General features: G+C 40.9%; 1 protein-coding gene across 1 annotated transcript in view; it reads left to right on the forward strand.

Annotated features, from left to right (window-relative positions):
* The window catches only part of ANKRD44 (ankyrin repeat domain 44), a 277984-nt gene that overhangs the window by 238749 nt on the left and 16198 nt on the right, over window positions 1–23037 (forward strand). Inside the window, exons 17-19 of the mRNA XM_069468977.1 lie at window positions 8805–8876; window positions 16864–17065; window positions 21067–21154. Of these exons, the coding sequence (XP_069325078.1) occupies window positions 8805–8876; window positions 16864–17065; window positions 21067–21154 (362 nt within the window). The remainder of the gene's footprint in view (window positions 1–8804; window positions 8877–16863; window positions 17066–21066; window positions 21155–23037) is intronic.

Consider the following 23037-nt stretch of genomic DNA (forward strand, 5'->3'; position numbering starts at 1 on the left):
GTAATCTCATATACAATGATATTCTCAGGCCAAAAACTCTATCAAGCATCCCAGCCACCCCCGTGAGTCAACCAGGGAGTTTGTGTTTTACAAATAAGACAGTTGAAAAGACAGCTTGCTATCATCCTGTCTTCTTTCTCTCCATTCTCTCTTCAGAGCCCATCTTCACTGTCAATGGGAAATGGAAGTGGCTTTAATCTCATATCTGGTTTTTTCACCCAAAGAGAGTCTTGGCAAACACTGGCTGGTAGGAAGAAGATATACAGGGAGAAGTAGGATCAGTGCTGGACCCTACATAGAAGCTTCATAAATGATCAATGAATTGAGAAAAGAAGAAATTTGGAGGTTAGGAGATGATAAGGAATAAGATTAAGCAGTCTAGATAGAGGTTTTATTAATGCAGCCATTTAGCAGACTTTTTAGGCAGGGGACCAAGTCAATCCTTGGAATGAGTGCAAATGTTATTGCGTCAGTAGAAGCCCATGGCAACATATTAGATATGTACATTGGATTTATGAGTCTATTCAGTATGAAAACTACCATGTGAATGCATGGATTGTGTAAATGGTGATGATAAGCATGAAGATATATTAATTGGAAACATTTTTAAAGGAGGTTATAACTAGTTTATTTTTTATTAGACATAAATTTATGTTCTCTGATTTGTAACTACAAGCCCTATATGCGGAACTCATTGCCTTTTATGATGCTGCTTCTTTGGCCCTGTATTCTTAGCTCTAACTATGTTTCAAAAGAGCCATTCCATTTCCGATTTTGACAAGGTAGGTTGAGGTTGATCTCTGTAAAGCAATGTTATTTTCCAATAATATTACCCACCACAAGCTGAATTACAAGTTTGTATAACGAGTCATGGTGTGAGCTTTCTGACACTTCCCTGTCCCCAGACGCCTGCCCTGAGATGTTTATGCAGAGTAGAGTATCTGAGCATTATTGAATATCTGCCTTATCTCTTGGACTCAATAATGTTTAGGACAAAATCTTAAATTAGAAAGAAAAGTTAATTCAAATTGTAAATGTCAGTTTTGAATGACTTGCAAATTGCTTTTCTCCCCACTTTTTCACTTTGTCTTCTTAACTAACAAAGAAGAATCACTAAAGGAAGGAGAACACTTATAGTAGCTGGATTCCCATTAGCATCTCCAGTGATTGCTGTATAACTAAGACACATCCTGACCACTCCTCAGGAAAGGACGAGGAAAATCTCAACGACTAAAGGAAATTGTTGATGTTCGAGACAGAGATAGAAACAGACCCAAATACTTAAAAAAACCAAAGCATTCAATTCTCTTTGTTTCGTGCTCCCTGTCCCTGCTGCTGTTTGTGAGATACCAGGGAACAGTTTCAGTTTATCAGTGGATTGGAAGGCATTGTTGTTTAGGGTGAAGAACATGGGTTTTGAGCTGGACCTGGATTCAATCCCTGATCTGTCCTTTACTGGCTGTGAGAACCTGAGCCAGTTACTTAATGGATTACTGAGGATTGGTTGAGATGATCCATGTAAGGCTCTTAGGAGAGTGCTTGGCTCATAGTAAATGCTTAATAACTTTTGGCTTTTATCAATGAGAATCTTCCTCATGATCATTTAAATGCTGGGGTTCCTGAGGGTCATGTCCTAGGCCCTTTTCCCTGATGTCATTACACATTCTCCCTAGGTAGTGTCACCCACAGTGGTGGCTTCATGTATCAGCCATTGGTGAGGATTCCCAAATCCGTAACTCTAGCCCAGATCTCTCTTCTAAGCCTCACACCCATGTCCAGCTGTCCACTGGATCAATACCTCCCCTTGAGTGTCCCAGCAGCACTTCAATTCCAAACTTAATGCATCTATCTCTACTCTGATCTTGCTGCTTCTCTTTCTTTCCTACCCAAAAGAAGGCATCACCATACATTCTTTTACTAAAGCTGGAAAACTGGGTGTCTTCCTTGACTCTCCTCTTCCCTCTTCCTCCAATGTTCGGTCAATGAGTTGTGCCCATTACACCTGTTAGATTATAAGCTCTGTGTGGGCAGAGCTGTAAACTCAGTGCCTAACACAGTGAGTTATTAACTCAGTAAATAATTGTTGAATGAATAAAGGACTGAATGAAACTCTTGAATATACCCACTCCCTTCCATTTCCATTGCCTCTTCTGCAGTTCAGGCCACCATCAGTTCTCATGGACTTATTAATTCATAGTTCAGAAATCCCACAGTTAAAATATCCTAACTCATCTCCCTGCTTCTAGGGTTGCAGTCCCACCCCTAGCACTGCTGCTGCTCAATTTCCACGCTGCAGCCAGAGTGGATTTTATAAAACCCAAGAATCTGATCATGATCGCGCCTCTTCTGATTTTACCCTGGTTTACAACTGTTGTCCTGGAACGTTCTCAAAAATGTCCTGGTTTGGACAATCATTATATGATCTCCCTGTACCTAATCTATCTTCTGCTTACATTTTCAGCCTCATTGCTCCTCATTCCTTCCTCACCCTGACACGCTACTCTAGTTTTATTGAGCTGCTTAAAATTTTTCAAATTTATTGTACTCACTGTTCTCACGTGTTCTTCCTCCTGCCCAGAACATTTTTCCCTTCTCTCTTTGCCTGGCTGACTCCTACCCTCCAGGTCTCAGGCTAGATATTCCCTTACAAAGGAGTCTCCTCCGACCCTGGGTTTCTGTTAGGTGCCTCGTTGTATTCCTGTAGCATCTTGCACTTGTCCATCCTAGCTCTTGCCTTGCTGTTTTCATTACCTGTTAACTCCTACGGGTTCCCCACTAGCCTCTAAGCTCTGTCAGGTCAGCGATGACATCTGTTCACTACACAGTGCAATTCTGGTGCCTAACTCAGGGTCATGCACATTGATGACACTGGACAAATATTGGTGAATGAGTGAAGTAAAGCATCACATGCTGTTAGAGTGATCAAAGTGTGTGTGTGGGAAAATCTTATGCCATAGTAAATCTTCTGAGAACATGCCTAATTTGTAGCTAGAAACAGTATATTGTCCTCTTGTCCCTGTTCATCATGTTTGTGATAGTAGGGGAAATGATTCTGTGTTCCTTTGATTAAGTTCACTCTAGGACAGGATTTGGGGTTGGTACACACTGTCAATTCCAGGAAGTCTTGCAGGTGATAATGTTGCAAAACAAAGCAAAGAGCAGCTGTTTTCTAGCTTTATCAAGCAGTTGAGGCTACTTTTATTTCAACTGTGTAAGAGACATTGGTTTTAAAGCTATTTGCTTTGAAGTTAAAATTAAATTTGCTCTCATTATTCTAATATATCCTAGATTGTTTAAGTTCCAAATTGTATTCTCACACTAATAAGAAACAAACAAAATGTCTCATATTTCCAGTGTAATTATTTGTTTTGTATTACTTGCAAATTTGAAATTACGTGGTAATTTTTACACTGTTATTTGATCTACCGAAGAATCCTAGCATCATAGCATTTTTGTTCCACATGTGTTGATTAGAAAGGAGTTCTGGACCTATCTGAGGGTCTGTGGACATCGTTTTATTAAATTAAATGAAAATTTAATAGCTTTCTTCCAAATAGAAATAGCTTTAGTGTTTTTCTAATTACAAAAACAGTGCAGGCTGGTATGATGGCTCACACCCATAATCCCAGCACTTTGGGAAGCCAAGGTGGGAGCATCTCTTGAGGCCGGAAGTTCAAGATCAGCCTGGGCAATGTAGCAAGACCCTGTCTCTAAAAAAAAAAAGAAAGAAAAAAGCGGACATGGTAGCATGTGCCTGTAGTCCCAGCTACTTGAGAGGCTGAGGCAATAGGATCATTTGAGCCCAGGAGTTCGAGGCTATGATGTCACACCTGTGCATTGCACTCTAGCCTGGACAACACAGTAAGATTCTGTCTCTAAAAAAAAAAAAAAACAAAACAAAGCAAAAAGCAGTATACATTCACTTCAAAAAAAAAATCAAGAAAAATAAAGAATAAAATAAATATAGTCTATAACCCCACTTTTAGGTTATTGTGTCAAACATTTTAGGGCAGCATCCCCCAACCTTTTTGGCACCAGGGACTGGTTTTCATGGAAGATAATTTTTCTACAGACTGGGGGTAACAGGGACGGTGGAGCTCAGGTGTTGATATGAGCAATAGGGAGCCGCGAAGCTGAAGCTTCCCCCTCTCGCCCACCCTTTACCTCCTGCTGTGCTCCCTGCCCAGGTTTCATGGAAGACAATTTTCCACAGACCAGGGTGGAGGGCTGGGGGAGATATGGCGGAGCTCTGCATCCTGGTGCCTAACAGGCCATGGACTGATACTGGTCCACGGCCCGGGGATTGGGGACTGCAGTTTTAGGGTATGTATTTCTATTTCTAGGCTTTTTTCTGCATATATAGTCGTGTCAATACAAATTTTTTAAAAAATGAAAATAGTGTCATTGTACACATATGGCTTTAAAAAATGTGTTTTCCACTTAACAAGTTTGGAACTTTTCAGGAAGAAAAATGGATGAAGTAGATTTTTAGGAAGTTTTGCTTTCCAGTGTTTGGAGTGCTATAATTCACCACCCTCATTTAAAAAACTTCTATAAAAATGTATGTTACTCTTTGAATCAGTTGAGCTTCATTTATAGGAGTCAGAAACCATACTAGCTATTTTAAGCAGAAAAGGTTTGATTTTTAAAAATAGGTGTTTACGAGATTATTGGAAGGTCTGGAAGAGTGGGCTCTGGGCTGGTCCTCCAGAAATAAGCCTGAACTGAGGAAGCAGACTGCCGGGGGCTGCCCGCCCAATGATTAGGGAGCTGGGGAATCAGATTAGCCACTGGATGACGAACACCATAGACACATTATCCCGGCAGACATTCAGGGACAGTCTTGCCCCACCGCCACTGCCATTGCCCCCCCAAGTCATGCAGCTTTTTGGCTTGATCCACACTGCCAAAAAATGGCAGTCTCACTGTATCTTGCTCCTCTACCCTCTGTAAGCTAGTGGCCTGTAGTATGGCAGCTAAAAGACAAACATCATCACAGCTGTGCTGACCGTCAGAAATCACAGATTTCCTCTGCCTCCCTTCTGTGTTCAAAAGTTCATGCATCTAATTGGCAGAACTTAAATCACATCTGTAACCCTAGCTCAAAGGAATCTAGGAAATGTAGTTTTTAGCTGTCCAGCCTCTGCAATATAGGGCAGCCCAAGCCCACCAGTCAGGAGACTGGAGTTGGATGTTGACCACCTCCATAGTTACCACACATCAAGGCTTTGGATGTTGGATTTACATTCTTTTTGAATGCATCACTATATAAAGAAGAACTTCAGTGCAAGATAAGGAAGAACAGTTTATCTGAATGGGGCAATATATACCACCACAATTTATTTAACTTCTACCTATTGCTAATTATTTACTTTTCTCCATCTTTTCATGTCAATGATTTGATAAATTGCCCCTATCAGAGTCATTAATAGCCTCTTCCATTTTGCTAAACTCAGTAGTCAGTTCATTTTACTTGACCTATCAGGACGTTCGATATAACTGCTCATTCTCTCCTTGAAACTCCTTCTTCGCTTGGTTTCCAGAACCTCATGCTCTCCTGGTTTTCTTTCTGGCTCACCTATTCATTCTAAGCCTCCTTGCTGGTTCTTCCTCATCTCTCCAGCTCTTTATGTTGGGTGCCCCAGCTGGGGCTCTGTCTCTTCTTTGTTTACTTTGCTACCTTGCTCATCTCATTCTAATCTTATGGCTTTAAATACCCTGAACTCCAGACCCATGTATCCAGCAACTGCCTCATTAAGATGTACTTTTAGATGCTATTTTATAAACATCTCAAACTTCACATGTCCAAAACTGAACTGCTGCTCTTTGCCACTATATATATTCCACCCACAGTCTTCTCCATCTCAGGTCAAGGTACCTCCATTCTTCCATTTGCTTAGGACAAAAGCCTGGGAGGCATCCTTGACTTGTCTCTTTCTCTTATATTCATGTTCAATCCATCAGCAAATCCTTTTGATTATACCTCCAAAAATATCCACTATCCCATATTTGTCTCCATCTCCACTGCTTCCTGCTGGTCCAAGCCACTGTTGTTTCTCTCTTAGATGATTGCTCCAGCTCCTAAATGGTCTCTGTGCCTCCACCCTTGCCTCCCTAGAGTCTAACAGTTATATCCTGTCACTCCTCTGCTCAAAAAACTCCAGTGAATTTCCATCTCACTTGGGATAAAAGTCAAAATTCCTACTGCAACCTACAAGGCTCTTTCTGATACCAACAAGCCCACAACCACCATTTCTCTGATTTCTTTCCTGCCATTCTCATCCTTGCTCACTTTGTTCCAGCCTCCTTGATGCTCTTAAGCACAACTATCCCTAAGGGTCCTGGAAATTGCTGGCTCCAATTGCTCATCTCCTTTAGGACTTTTCTCAGCTACCACGTGCTCAATCAGGCCTTCCCTGAACACCATATTTAAGGTTGCAGACCGATCTTTCCATAGCCCTTCAAACCCTCCTTCTCTGCTTTATTTTTCTCCATAGCATCTCATACTTCCTAAGAAACTACTTAACTTCTTTCTTTTATTATATGCTTCCAAATGGGAAAATGGATGTTTCATACTCTCATTATTGAGTTCTCAGTGTACGGAACAGTGTTTGGGAACATGGTAATCATTCATTAAATATTTATTGATGAATAAATTTCTTTACACATATGTCGTTGTGTACTAGTCTAGTTATTTATTGGGAATTAATTCCTAGGGTCAAAAGTATGCACAAAATGCCCAGAAAGGTTTTAACAATTTGTTCTCCTACCAAAAGTCCATAAGATTCTATGAGGCCTATATCACCCTGATACTAAAACCAGACAAAGCCACAACAAAAAAAGAAAACTATAGGCCAATATCTCTGATGAACATAGATGCAAAAATCCTCAACAAAATAACTAGGAAACAAAATTCAGCAACACATTAAAAGAATTATTCACCACAATCAAGTGAGATTCATCCAAGGGATGCAAGGTTGGTTCAACATATACAAATCAACCAATGTGATACATCATGTCAACAAAATGAAGGACAAAAACCATATGATCATTTCAATTGATGCTGCAAAAGCATTCGATAAAATTCAACATTGCTTCATGATTAAAAACTCTAAAAAAATCGGGTACAGAAGGAACATAAAAGCCATATATGATAGACCCACAGCTAGTATTATACTGAATGGGAAAAAACTGAAAGCCTTTCCTCTAAGATCTGAAACAAGGCAGGATGTCCATTTTCACCACTGTTATTCAACATAGTACTAGAAGTTCTAGCCAGAGCAATCAGACAAGAGAAAGAAATAACGGGCATCCAAATCGGAAGGGAAAATGTCAAATTCTTTATTTGCAAATAATATCATCTTATGTCTAGAGAAACCTAACAACTCCACAAAAAAACTATCAGAACTGATAAGCAAATTCAGTAAAGTTGCAGGATACAAAATCAACATAAAAATTCAGTAGCATTTCTGTATACCAATAGTAAATAATCTGAAAAAGAAACCAAGAAAATAATCCCATTTACAATAGCTACAAATAAAATAAAATGCCTAGGAATGAACTTAACCAAAGAAGTGAAAGACCTCTACAATGAAAACTATAAAACATTGATGAAAGGAATTGAAGAAGACAAATTAAAAAATGGAAAGATAGTCCATGCTTGTGAATTTTTGACTTATCCCTGGTTTCACAAAATTTGCTCTAAAAAACAATTTGAAAGATAATCACAAGCCAAACCGTGCATTTGAAAGAATGAGGATGTACCTTCACATTAAAAACAAAACAAGAAGTGTCAAAGTGGGCCGGGCGCGGTGGCTCACGCCTGTAATCCTAGCACTCTGGGAGGCCGAAGTGGGTGGATTGTTTGAGCTCAGGAGTTCGAGACCAGCCTGAGCAAGAGCGAGACCCCATCTCTACTAAAAAAATAGAAAGAAATGATATGGACAGCTAAAAATATATATATAGAAAAAATTAGCCGGGCATGGTGGTGCATGCCTGTAGTCCCAGCTACTCGGGAGGCTGAGACAGGAGGATCGCTTGGGCTCAGGAGTTTGAGGTTGCTGTGAGCTAGGCTGACACCACGGCACTCATTCTAGCCTGGGCAACAGAGTGAGACTCTGTCTAAAAAAATAAAAAATAAAAAAAAAAAAAGAAGTGTCAAAGTGAAATGTCAGAAATGTCAACTGTCAAACTTAGTACTTAAGGAAATTGGACATTTCTTATTTAGTAACCTAAATATTTAGGATTCACTTTAAATGTCACCTCCTTGGAGAGGCCTTCCCTGACCATCTGCTATAAAGTAACCTCTTGGTCACTCAATATCACATCCCCCTATTTTATCTTCATCATAACATGTATAACTTCCAGATATTTTCTTATTTGTATGTTTATTTGTCTATGCTTGCTTTTTTGAAAATGTAAGCCTCATGAGAGCAGGAGTCATGTCTTTTTCAACAGTATTTCCAATAAATATATGTTTAATAATGGAATAAATAATGGGTATTATGATTTTTTCATTATTACCAATTTATTGGGTGAAAATGGATTTAACATGAATTATTTTTCTGGATTTTTCTATCTTCCTTTGAATAGCAAATGCTGAGATGATCTAGAAGTTTAAATATTCAGTTAGCATATTTGTTTTAGATATGCCATATCAAATTTTTTATGTTGCTGATAAGCTGCATAGTTTCTTAAGTTTCTGAAGTCTCCTTTTTCATTTATGCCAACATTGGTATCCAGAAAGTAGGATTCCTTTGGCAAAATTGGACTCATGTACTGTTGTTTTCCTTTTGTCTCCACAGCTTTTGGAAAGAACCAACAGTGGTTGTGAGGAATCAGATTCCGGTGCTATCAAGAGTCCGCTCCACTTAGCTGTAAGTGAGATGCCGTGACAGCTTTGCCTATTACAACAGGAACCTAAGCATTCCTAAAACTAGGCTGCTCTTAAAATGTAAGCATTGTCGTACAGTGATTAGTGATAACGAAAGTAGTACATGGTTGAAAGGCACAGGCTGCAGAGAGAAAGACTGCCTCACCCTCCAGTCCCAGCTTCACCAGCTGGTGACCGTAAACACGTGACTTGCCCTGTGTTGACCCTCAGTTTCCCCATCTATAAAATAAGGACAAATAAGAAGAGATAATACAGAAAAAGTCCTTACTACAATGCACTTAAAAAATTATGGTTATACATTTTAAAAATCTTTAAAATTCAAAGAAAGCATTTCAGTTTAAGAAATTTGATTATAAATAATAATATACAAATGTTAAACCTACAGATAAATCAAATACCACATTTTTGAAAACCACAATTAAAAACTCAGGATTGTTTTTTTTTTTTTTTTTTGAGACAGAGTCTCACTCTGTTGCCCAGGCTAGAGTGAGTGCCGTGGCGTCAGCCTAGCTCACAGCAACCTCAAACTCCTGAGCCCAAGTGATCCTCCTGTCTCAGCCTCCCGAGTAGCTGGGACTACAGGCATGCACCACCATGCCCGGCTAATTTTTTCTATATATATTGTTAGCTGTCCATATAATTTCTTTCTATTTTTAGTAGAGGTGGGGTCTCGCTCTTGCTCAGGCTGGTCTCGAACTCCTGAGCTCAAACGATCCGCCCACCTCGGCCTCCCAGAGTGCTAGGATTACAGGCGTGAGCCACCGCGCCTAAAAACTCAGGATTGTTAAGCACAAATTTGCAATTGTGCTCTTTCTGCATGGACTTGAAATCAGAGTCTCCCAGGAGGTCTTTGGCTCTGAGTCTTAGGCCGGATGAGATCTGGGAGAAAGAGGAAGAGTTTATTTTATCACCAGTAAAGCTTCCTCTCTACCTCCCAGTAATTGAAGGGAAATGCGATAGCTCAAAGTGGTGTTACCCAAACTCTTCATGGGGGTGACCAAGGTGGGAAACGCACCCACCACTCTGCTTCAGATTGTGTCCTGCTAACAGTTGGCGATCAGCTGCTGCTCCCTAGGAAGCTGGCTGCCCGGCAGCCACACGCAGCAACAGCCAGCTCGCCTGCCCACGGTGCTGCTGAATTGTGAGCGTTCAGTTCATGGCCAGAAAGATGGTTTGGATGCTTCATTGCTTAGTAAAACCCAGGGGGCAGGATGCTGGGAAGAATGGGAAGGGGCTGGGTCTCTATGTTTAACTGTTGTTATGATAGTTCACCTAATAAATACATCAGCACTGCTTCATTGTCATTCTGACGAAAGATTTAGATGGAGATTTTGGAGAGAGGAGAGGAGTGTTTTATTAATAGGCATACGGAAGTGTTCAGACAAGGCGAGGAGGGACAAGGCCATTGCACAAGGATTGGGAGTAGCCAGAACCAGTTGTGCACATGGAGCCCTCCCTTCACTGCCTGTCCCCACATACTCTCCAGCACACCTGCTGACACCCTACTCTCACGTCCTCTGACATACCCACCAGCACGTCCACCACACCACACCACACCCACACACACGCATTTTGAGTCTAGTGAAATCAAGCTAAAATGTGCATCAATCTTTGTTCCTGGAGGTAGACTTAGAGTGGACATGGTAGATGAATATTGGAATATTTATATGTATATAGCTTCATAGCAGTTGGCTCTTACTACAGGTTGCTCTAAAGGTTGCTCGCTGGAACCTGCTGTGCCTGGGGAAGTTCCCCCAAAGCTGAGCACCCACAAACATAGCACTAGCTGCCTCCAGAGAGTCCTGTGTGGAGGGTTAGCTCACAATTCTCATGCCCTTCAAAAGTGGGGTTGATTGCATTACCAAGTCTGCTATTCATCTAAGAAAAGAGTTTCTTGGCTTCCAGAAATTGTATCATCTCTCATTCTTTTTCGTGTTTTCCAAAAATTATTTGTCGAGTGCTTACTGTGTGCTCTGCTAAGCTCTATCGGTTTCTAGTCATATAAAGACAGGGTGGTGATATCATTGGAAAGAGTTGGGCTTTGGTACTGCTGCAGCTGACAGGGGCCTAGGACAGACACACAGAGAAGAGGTGCCAGCTGCCACTCTTTTCATTAGCAGCTCACCTGGACATGGTTTTCCCACCTGTAAATTAAAGGGGAGTAAGTTGGTTAAGCATCACAAAGACCCTTTCCAGTTTGTTAATTTATTAATTGTTCTTTGTGTTTTCTTGGCCCAAGCACCTAACTTCTGGGTCTTGGTTTCCCTGCCCATAATATGAAGAGAATATCAGTGCCACATCATAGGGATGTGTGGGGCTGTAGGCATGGCATGAGTTAATGCATGTAACGCAATTGGAACAGTACCTGGCACATACTTGCAATCAGCTAGCGTCACCATGATCATTATTAACAATAATATCATTCTTGCATTCAATGTACACTGTGAATAATGCCAAGCACTATTCCAGGAGTTGGAGATACTGCAGTGAACAAGGCCTGGCCTCTGTCCCTGTAGAGTTTCCGGTCTAGGCGAGACAATAGGCCAGTAAATACTTAGCATGACGGATGGCAGTAAGTGCTGCAAGTGCTACAGAGAAACTGAAATGGCATCAGTGAGATAGAGTACTGTGGAGGCAGACAGGGTGCTATTTTACATAGTACAGAATCCCACATTTGAACAGAAATCGTAAGAACTACGCATGTTGATATCTAACAGAAGAGTGTTCTGGGCAGAAGTACAAAGTCCCTGGGTGACAGCATGCTTGGCATGTCCACAGAACAGCAAAGAGGCTACTGTGGCTGGAGTAGAGTGTGAGGGGGGAGTGGTCAGGGTGAGGTCTGACGTGTTGTGGGGGGAATCTGGGGGATGGGGGATGTAGATCTCAAAGGGACTGTTACTCTGAGCAAAATAGGAAACCATTTAGGGGGGTCTTGAGGAAACAGGTGACATGAGATGACTTTTGTTTTAAAAGAATCACATTAGCTTCTGTGTTGAGTTTACATTTCAAGGGAACAAAAGCAGACACAAAGCAAAACCAGGCAAGAGATGATGACGATGACTTTGACCAGGGTGATTGCAATGGATTTCTTCTAAAATTATTTAATCCTTTCCCTCTAAATGCTAGTGCTTTTAAAAAAAATTATTTGCTTCAAGAACCCCACAAGTATGCCCATCACGCTCTCGAGGGGCCTCTGTAGCAATTAACTTGATAAAACCCAAGGAACTTAATTTCTTAGGTGGAAGCATTGTAGCAGTGAAATGGAACTAGATGCCCCCAAACCTTGAGTGACACAAGAAACCTGACCTGCCTGGAGTTACTATTTCCTGGCTGAATGATTCAAGTCTCCAGGGTCGTCAGCCCAGTGAATTTCATAAGCATTTCATCCACTTGAAAAAATTAAATTAAGAAACAATGTTATGCAAATGAAAAGCTCCAGCTGTCAAAATTTCCAGATGGATCCATTGTTCTCACGGATTCTGTTGAGATCCCAGTTCTTTCACCTCATTGTCCTTAGTTCCTATCTTAAAAGGTTTGGAGAAATTAATAATATTTAAGAAATATTTGTTACCTAATGATATTTTTAAAGGTATCTGTTAAAACAATTTAAAACTATTTGATTGATACCTTCAGTGAAGACTTGACTTTATGTATAGTAAAATTCAAGAGCTGCAAGCTAGACGAAAGGAAGAAACAAGAATTCTGTAGGTAAATCTGGCCTTTCAACCATTCTTTAGCAGGGTTTTCAAGTGCCCAGTATAGATGAAAGTATGGGTTGGAGTTCTAAAGCTTTCCTAATTGCCATCAGTGTTCACTCCACTTTAATGTTAAGTCTCTTTAACTTAAGCTAGTTAAGTGAAAGTTTTAAGCAACAGACAGAAGCCCAGAGTACAGAGCTATAGGCTGATTTACACCCTGATGTCGATGCTGCTGTTACCATACCCTTTACACAGGATAGGTGCCCCTGAGTTGGCTTAAAATCCCCTATGGCCTGAATTGATAATGGCAGAAATTGCATGAAAGGTACATGGAAATTCATTATACCATCCACTCTCCTTTGTGTATGTTTGAAATTTCCTATAATGAAAGGTTAGGAAGACATATACCTTATGGCCATGTTGGACTCTTTCCCTGTTCACTCAGGAAGAGCCCACAGCTCAAGCTCTGGGATCAGCCTTGTCCACATTTGAAACCTAGCTCCTCTATGTAAAACTGTAACCATGGGGGAGCTGGGTGACCTCTCTGCCCTCTGTGTCCTTATCGGTACAATGGGGTTAACAAGAGTATCCAAACCAAGGTTTGTTGAGAGAATCAAATGAAGTGATGTGTGTCCAGTACTGCCTGACACAAGCAAATGCTCAGTAAGTTAGTTATTACTTCTGAATTTAGGTTAGAATGAAGGCTTACTATCCTATGCAGTTATGGCTTGTATATCAAGTATGGATCAGAAAGTTAGACACTTTTATTGGGAATTTATGTACTATCTCCAGAAAGGCAGTATGTATAGTAAAAGAGCAATAGTCTGAGGTTAGTCTCAGAAGCATCCTTCTTGCTTCATAGCTCTGCTCAAGTCACTTTACCTCTGTGTTGAACCTTATAGGAGAGGTTTAGGTTTCTGATTCAACATTTGTTAGTCAACTCTCTGCTTCATCATTTTGTCTCTATTCCACATAGAAACAAAGTATTTTGTTTGAAAGTCAAGTAAATGGAATTACTGGAAAAAAACTGTAAGATAGTGTCTAAAAACATAGGTTTTAATGGTCACCAATTCTGGGTTCAAAATTCTGACTTTGTCACTTACTGAGTGATCTCAGACAAGTTAATTAACATTGCTTGTTTTAGGTTTTTTCATCTGTAAGTATAAGAAAGGATGTTTGTAATAATTAAATGAGATGCTAACCTGCTCAAAATAGTGCCTAGCACATAAAAAGCCCTCAATAAATAACTGCAACTTTAAAAATATATTTCTACCCCTAATACTAATAAATATAAGTCACTATATTCATTCATTTGTTCATCAAATAATTGAGTGTTTACTATGTGCCAGGCATGATTCTAGGATACAGCAGTGAACAGCCCACATAAAGTCCCTTCAATCACAGGCAATAAACAAATCAATAGATACATACCAGATATCAGGTGGTCATAAGCACTATGAAGACAAAGTGAAACAGGATAAGTGGGGTGGAGAGTGGACCCTATTCTACATGGACTGCTCTGGGAAGCCTCCCTGATACGATGCTATTTGAGCAGAAGTACCAGGAGAGCCAGTGGCTCTCTGGGGGAAGAGCTTTCCAGACAGAGGAAACAGAAGGTACTGCTGTAATGGGCCCAGAGGAGGAGATGCAGGCATTTGACTACAGAGGGGAGCTGGGAGATGGTGGGGCTGGAACACAATAAGTGAAGGGATGTGGGAGGCCAGATTCTGGGGGCCCAGTTATTCATATAAAGTTTTGGTGTCAATTAGGAGAAAAGCCATAGGCTAGTTTTAAGCAAGGAGTGACATGCTCCAACTTGGGTTTAAAAGATTTCACCTGGTAGATTGCAGGAGGACAAGGGTGGGAAGGAAACATTTTCTGTGATCCTGGCAAAACAGGACGGTGGTACAGTGAGAAGGGGATTGATTCTGGAGGTATTTTAAAGAAAGAGATGAGATGATGTGATGATGCCTTGGGAGTGGCATTGAGGGCCGCTGCAAGTCACACAACACCTGTGTGTGAAGGAGAACAGAGATTCTTGCCAGTTGCCTGGGAACTTAATGACACCTCTGTGTGAGTTAGCAAAGGTGTCCCCTTTCTTTCAGCAGACACATCCCTGTGCCAGGGCAGGGCAAGGTCTGGGAGGGCTATATTTTAGCATCTACTTGTCCTATTGTTGCAGAGCCCTTGTTCAAGGCCATAGCCCTGGGCTTAAGGGGAGAGAAGACAAAGATGACTCCAATGTTTGGGACCTGAGAAACTAGAAGAGTAAAGTTGCCATTTACTAAGATGGAAAAGCCTGTAGATGGACCAAGTTTGGGGGGAGGGAGGAATTAAGAATTTAGTTTGAGATGCCTATTAGACCTTCAAGTGAAAATATCAGTTGGGTATATAAGTCTAGAAGTCAAGGGAGAAGTTGGGACTGGGATATAAATTAGAGATTCATCAGCACGAGTTATACTACATGTTATATATATGTTTAATATGTAGCATAATAACCATAATCATTTACCAAAAAATGTAATGAGAAAATTTTTTTAAATCTATCAGTACTCTCAATTCCTATGGATCCTTTTAAATCTAGTTTCTGTTGTTGTCGTTAACATATACTCAGAAAAAAATTCAAACTGTATTTTAAAAGAGAAGGTGAAATAAGTCCATATGCTTATTACTCCACCTCCCAGTTTTCAAGGGAACCACCATTAATAGTTTCTTTTGTATCCTTCTAAAATTCTTCTATGACTATAGATGTATATATAGATATGGGTAGGGATATATATGCGTATATTTGCTTTTTATGTAAATGAGGTCATACTGTATATACTTTCTGCAACTTAATTTCTCTTTTTAAAAATTTTGATAGATTTCATTAAATCACCCTCCACAAATGTCACATCAATTTTTTATACTCCCCCCCCAAAAAAAAATTTATACTCCTAACAGAATATAAGATTCCTTTTTTCCCAGTGTCTTAATTAATAGTCACCATGACCAAACTTTTTAAGCATTTTCAGTCTGGTCATTGAAAAAAATAGTACTTTAAAAATTTACTATTTTTTTCATATATTTATTGACCTCCTCTTTTTCTGTGTGCTGACTTTTGCATACTTTCCTAGTTTTTAAAATGGTTTCTAAGAGCTCTGTATATTAAGGAAATTAGTCCTTTGTGCTAAGCCTTTATTCTAATAAATTGTGACTTGAGTAATAGCTGCAGTAGAAAAATAAAAATGGCAGGTGACATATAAGGGGGACTTTGCTGCCAAAGACACCGCGGTCATGCTTTTCCTCGCTATTTGTTTCCTTCCCTCCCCCACCCAGATTTTCCCCACATAGCCTTATCCCCTTTCTCCTTTGTTCTCAATGTCCTTTATCTGGAGGATGGGGGGTAGTGTGTGTGTGTGTGTGTGTGTGTGTGTATTTTTTACCTTATAGACTCAATAAAAATTATCCTTCAGACTTTTAGTTTTGTGTTTTAGTGGTATGAAGCCCCTTAATCTTGACATAGCATAGGACCTCATAGCAGATCTGAACTTGGTGCTGGTACGTGGACTATATTTCCATAATTGTTTCAGTATTTTCATTATGGAAGAAATAAAGTGGAAGAAATAAAGAAGAAAAGAAGTATCTACTACACAAAAGATATTATGCAAAGACTGTGCAATTTTATCTCTTTTCATCTTCACAACAACCCTGGGAGGCAGCTTTTCTTGCTCTCATTTTATAGATGAGGATATAAACTCTAAATGAAATTAAGAAATTCACTAAGGTCCCATGGTTAGAAATTAGTGAAGTGTTCTGCTATAACAGAAAATCTATATGCCTCTGTTGAATCCCAAAGTCCATGATATTTTTAGTAATTTTTTTCTCCAGGTTTGTTAACAGAAAAGACTCCTGAAATAAATTCGAATTACATCGATATGTTTAGGATTGAACTGACAGATGTAAGAATATATTAATTCATTTAGCTGTTAGTCTGTATTAGATTATTAGATCAATAGATAAAAACCACATTAATTCATTAAGTGCCTTTGGAGCAAATTACGTGACAAAAGAGAAAGAATATGAATAAATTTATATGTAACTGTGAAGTTTGTGCATTACAGGTTTTCAGTCTAACTCTCCAGCTTGCCTATGTTTCAATCATTATCCCAAGCGTTTTTCTGATGTGCTCTCTGGAGTGATCTCTGTCCGTGAGCTGGGAGGCCCAGCCCCTCATGTGGGTTGTTGTGGGATTGGAGGTGACTGAGTGAGTCATCGGTTTCTTCTTTGCAGGCCTACAATGGGCACCATCAAGCCTTGGAAGTCCTTCTGCAGTCGCTGGTGGACCTGGACATCAGGGATGAGAAAGGTCGCACTGCTTTGGATCTGGCCGCCTTTAAGGGGCACACAGAATGTGTGGAAGCACTTATCAATCAGGGCGCGTCCATCTTTGTGAAAGACAATGTAACCAAAAGAACCCCACTTCATGCCTCAGGTAGGTCTTGTCAAGGGTCTTGTGACCGTAGTTTGGTGGCCCACTCATGAGTTTGAATAAAAGGATGACAGCATCTTCTTTCATCTCAATCTTTAAAATACCAATTTTCTTTCTGCATCAGATATACCTACACGTGTCCAAAATGCTTTTGGGCTGCCGTCTCCTTGGAGATGATGGGTGTTCTCTGGCCAGGCAGATTCTTGCATTCTTAACTCTAAAGAGAGTTCAGAACCTCTGGCCAAAAGGTAGCACAAAACTTTCTGAATAAAGGACAAGGTATAATGCAATCTTCAGAATAAGTGACATAGAACAAAACACATCAAAATTAAAAAGCATTTTAAGGCATAAAATTAATGCTATTTCAGGATCATTTCATATAAGGAATTATCAAACAGCAATCTAATCAGTGCATCATTCATTCTGCCAGCCTAAGTGATGCTTCTTAGCTTTTGTTCTGATTCTTTTTTTTTTTTTTTTTTTGAGACAGAGTCTCACTCTGTTGCCCAGGCTAGAGTGCCCTGGCGTCAGCCTAGCTCACAGCAACCTCAAACTCCTAGGCTCAAGCGATCCTCCTGCCTCAGCCTCCCGAGTAGCTGGGATGACAGGCATGTGCCACCATGCCCGGCTAATTTTTTCTATATATATTTTAGTTGGCCAGATAATTTCTTTCTATTTTTAGTAGAGACAGGGTCTTGGTCTCGCTCAGGCTGGTCTTGAACTCCTGACCTCGAGCAATCCACCCGCCTCGGCCTCCCAGAGTGCTAGGATTACAGGCGTGAGCCACCGCGCCCGGCCCCTGTGGGGTTTTTTGTTATTGTTGTTTGTTTGTTTTTTTGTAGAGACGGGGTCTCGCTCTTGCTCAGGCTGGTCTCAAACTTCTGACCTCGAGCCATCCTCCTGCCTTGGCCTCCCAGAGTGCTAGGATTATAGGCGTGAGCCACCGCACACCGCGCCGGCCTGTTGTTCTGATTCTTGATGCATCAAATGTAACAATAGAGACTCTTAAAAAGTACATTAAAAAGTAACTAATTTGCCTTTTCTGGGATTTTTCTCCCATGCATGTGAAAACCTGTGTTCAGACACTTCTAGATGTAGTGTCAGATATAAAGTAATGGGGAAGAGTCTCTAGCTCAGCTAAAAGATAAATACCTTTGGGCTCAGGAAATCCAATGATACTAGCCTTTGATCAGAGTAGTAAATAACCATCTGATAAAGAGAAAAAACTGTCTTACATGATGAAAGGGGTGTACTGAGGAAGCAAAGAAGTGAAGATAACTTTGTCAGAAGACTTTATGATTCTTGTTACTTGGGAAAATTTTCTTGGCATGATAGATCTTGTGTAAGTGTTTCTGTCTACATCCCTGAACTTCTAAGCCACTGAAGAAAAACCATACGGAGATTGAAAAAGCCTGATTCTTGCATAAATACCTGAAAACGATCGTTGCTGGAAAAAATTTTAGGATGAGTTCAGTAACGGTTAGTGTGCTCGAATTATAAATTCTTATTTCCCATAATATTTAGTCTTTTTGCTCCCTAGGCATTCTTGGTATAAAGTTCAAATTTTGTTCTCCATTTTTTAAGTTAAGTTGCCTATTATGAAGGCAAGCATCCTACTTTAGTTATCATATAATTCCTGACAATTACAAAGGGCCTATTTTGATTATGGAAAATCGTCCTACTAAACAGGTAGACAATAAAGAACAATCATTGTCACTTATTTGCCACTGTGCTATAGGTTGTGGTCCAATGAAGCCCCCTAGTGGTCAAGAAGACTCACTCTGTTTGGATTTGCATCATGCCATTTATTAAAAAAGACACAGGCTGTCACTTGAATGTTCTCCACAAAATGTCTGCTGTGTGGAAGCTCTAGCCCGTGCTTTGAGGGTCTGCTTATCCAGAATCTTTTTCAATTCACTTGAGAGGTGAATTATTTTGTTTTAAATCCCTGGAATACTGTGAGAAGCAGGAGCCAGGATGACTATTAGAGGTTTTGGCAGAGATAGTTGCAGTGACAGTTGTCGTCTTTGAGCAGCATGAAAAATGGCTGTCACTCACAGGCAGGGAGAGGCTGAGCTAGTCTGAGACAAAGCTGGACTTGGCAGCCACAGCTAAAGATGTTAGCATCTTTCTGCTAGAAGGCAAATCGGGAAGAAAAACGTAGTGTGTGGGAAGCCAAAGAAAATTTAAGTTTGGCTACATTTTTACAATAAGGGCGACTTAAATTTACCTGAGGGCTATTAGCTACATTCAAAAAGCTACTATACAAAGAAAACACAACTCTAGAAATTGTTTTGCTGTCCAGTACACTGGGTGAATGATATAAACTTAGATGATTGTTTTCTTATGTTTAGCCAAAAATCAAAAATCGTTCGAGCTATTAAGATCATGACTATTTAAAAAATATCAAATTGTTATAGAAAGAGGAACCAGTCAAAATATGCTGTTTTTCCCATTGCCTGTAGTATTTAGCTGTCAGTCCTTTGCTGATCACTTCCTATTAGGCATACATTAAACTTCTTGCATATTTCCCCAGTGGTAACAGATTTAGTGTCATTTTAAGAACAAAACACAAACAACAGCAGCAACAATAGATTACCTGTACTCCAATCCACAAAATTTCCTCCTGAGATACATAAATGTAATATTGCTGAGAAAGAGCTGAACACAGAAGTCTACACAATCTGGGTGTTATTCCCGTAGTTCATCTGAGTAGTGTTGATGGATGTGAGCTAATTCCAATATGTATTTATTGTTCTTGAGAAATGTGTCATTGCTAAATTAGCATTCTCTCATGACTGGCAAGCAATCAAAAGGACTATAAAACTCAGCTCTTCAAAGAGCCTTTATCAACCGAACATAGCTGCCTCTATTCCCTTCTCTCCCCACATCTATAACGTGGCAAATGCAATTTATTTTATAGTGTTCACATTGTTCAGAGAAGAGAGAAGGTCACGTTTGGAATTTTAACAATATATGTTCTCGTCTTACACCCTGAGTGGAGAGCCGTGTCTATTGTAAGGCTCTGGTTTCCATTCAACAAGCTGGAGGAAATTACCTTACCCCAGGGGATTATCTTCACTGGAGGTTGGCTTCCCAGCCCCCAGGGGACCACAGTCTCCTAAAAGAAGCATCTTGCCAGCTGCACACAAGGGCAAGTCCCTGTGCTCCCACCCCAGCTGTTGGAGGTGGGGCAGAATTTCCTGCCTGGGTCTGCAGGATGGAGTCAGAGCATGGCAGGGGAGGGGAGGAGGAGAAGAGGGAACAGGAGCGTCAGCTGCAGCTTGCTTGAGACACTGGAAGACACAGAAACCACCAGCTGTGGTTTCAGGAGCATAGGACAGAGGTGTCCTCCAGCCACAGCGGGCCCATCCGTGTCTCCTGAGAGCGCCAGCCCATCATCAATGAGCGGTGAACGGATGGGTCATGTACACCTTGCTGGCTTGAGGTCTTGCTTTCAGCCAGCACTAATCAATCAGAACTATTGCTGGAATGTCTACCTCAGTGTAAAATGACCCAGAAGAAGCAGCCCTGTTCTCTACTCCCTTTCCTTCTTCCCCTCCCCCTCCTCCCCTCTTCTCCCTTCACCTCCTTCTTCTCCCCCTTCTTCCTTCTTTTTAAAATGGCTGCAGGCAGGGTGGACACGGGATGATTATATCGAATTGAGTGACTCTCTTAGAGGAACAAAAAGGGGAACTGACTAGTGTACAGCGATTATCAGTCCCATGCAAGGAGATAAGACAAGACATCAAGTTTAAGGGAGAAGCTCCCTCTGCATGACAGCCAGCAAGGGAAGGTGAGGATCAAAGTGCGCTGACAGGAAGAAAGGGGAAGACAGACGAACACTGGAACATGCTGTGCCCTGAAACAGTCGTGAACTAGCAACCAACCGGTATCTATCAGCAACAAGAAAACCACTGATCTGAAGTCCAAGTAAATTTCACTTTGGAGGGATATATGTAGTGCTGTTCTGTTAAAAGACTGACCATTGTTTTCTTTTTCAGTAATTAATGGTCATACACTGTGTTTGCGGCTATTACTAGAAATTGCAGACAACCCAGAAGTAGTGGATGTGAAAGATGCCAAAGGACAGTAAGTGTTCTCACACTTGGCCTTGGGTTAACATACCAGTCATGACAGGTAATTGGTTGGTTTGTTAAGTAGCTAAAAGAGCTGACTGCTGAACCCAGAGGTTGGGGGAATATTTTATACTTGGGTGAAATTCATGGGTGAGGGCCCTAAAGAAACAAAGTGACTTTATGCAGAGTATGTATACCCGAGAAAAGTACTGTGATCTGAGAGACCAAAACAGGTGTCCCTTTATCAACTGAGATGGACCCTAAAGTTAAAGAAACAAAAGTTACCTACCAGCAGGGAGGTTTCGGGGCTCAGCTGGCATGACAACTTCCAGCTACAAGAAAAACCATGCTCTTACTAAATACCGTAACAATAGGGGCTATCGGGCAAATTATCAGACCCTCCTAACTCTGATTTACTACAACTCTGATGCACGTAAGACTGGCCTTATAAACATTCTTTTCTGATAAGCAATTGTAAACCTTAAAGCCAGTTTCAACCAACTTATAGAGACTGTTCACAAACTATCTTGTGTCCTGTCATTCAGCTTTTGATGTAAGGAGCCAAATTCCACCTCATTTTAATGCTAAAACTCCGCCCCAAAGTGAACATGGGATGTATGTTATGTATATGTTTAGCCATTGTGCATGCGCTCAACTCCCCTCATAAATATGTATAGCTTTTTCTCCCAAACCTGCTGAATATGTCTGACTCTGTTGTATAATCTGGACCCTGTGGGGCATAAAACCCAACCTGCCTTTTCCCCCTTCAAAGAGAGAGCACCTTCTGCCGGAGACTCTTCCCCGTTTGCAAATTGGTATCACCAAAAAAGCTACCATTTAGCCATCCTGGTGGCCTATGGACCACAGCAGGCAGGTGAATATATGCAGACCTTGATGAGAAAGATCACCCTTTGGGAGCTGTGGCCATGTTTCCCGGCTCTTTTTAATATTCCCTCCTTTGTTCCCTCTTTCCACCTATTTTTACCCTCTTCTGAAGCTGCAACATCCCATTTTTTAATTAACAATCGCAGTAAGATAGACCTCAAGAGATTAGCTCCATCATTAAAATCCTTCAGATTTTTATTCTTCCTTAAGTTTGTTTTTTCAAAGTAATTTCCATCTGTTTGGCCCATTCCCCACCCAATCTTCTCTTAAAAATAGGAAATGTAGAGCAAAATAGCACTAGTGACTAGCCCTAGGCATGTAAATTGGTGCCATAGTCAGAACCTCACTTCCCAGATCCCAGCCTTCCGTTCTTCCCCCTACATTTATCAGACTTTTCTTTAGGGAAAGAAGCTTTGTCTAAATGAAATCTTTTTTTTTTTTTTTTTTTGAGACAGAGTGTCGCTTTGTTGCCCTGGCTAGAATGAGTGCCGTGGCGTCAGCCTAGCTCACAGCAACCTCAAACTCCTGGGCTTAAGCAATCCTTCTGCCTCAGCCTCCCGAGTAGCTGGGACTACAGGCATGTGCCACTATGCCCAGCTAATTTTTTTCTTTTTTTTTTTTTTTATTGAGACAGAGTCTCACTTTGTTGCCCAGGCTAGAGTGAGTGCCGTGGCGTCAGCTTAGCTCACAGCAACCTCAGACTCCTCGGCTTAAGCGATCCTACTGCCTCAGCCTCCCGAGTAGCTGGGACTACAGGCATGCGCCACCATGCCCGGCTAATTTTTTCTATATAGATTTTTAGTTGTCCATATAATGTCTTTCTACTTTTAGTAGAGACGGGGTCTCGCTCAGGCTGGTCTCGAACTCGTGACCTTGAGCGATCCACCCGCCTCGGCCTCCCAGAGTGCTAGGATTACAGGCGTGAGCCACCGCGCCCGGTCCTAATTTTTTTCTATATATATTTTAGTTGGCCAGATAATTTCTTTCTATTTTTAGTAGAGACGGGGTCTC

The sequence above is a fragment of the Eulemur rufifrons genome, chromosome 1 (genome assembly GCF_041146395.1).
Source record: "Eulemur rufifrons isolate Redbay chromosome 1, OSU_ERuf_1, whole genome shotgun sequence".
Taxonomy (NCBI): Eukaryota; Metazoa; Chordata; class Mammalia; order Primates; family Lemuridae; genus Eulemur; species Eulemur rufifrons.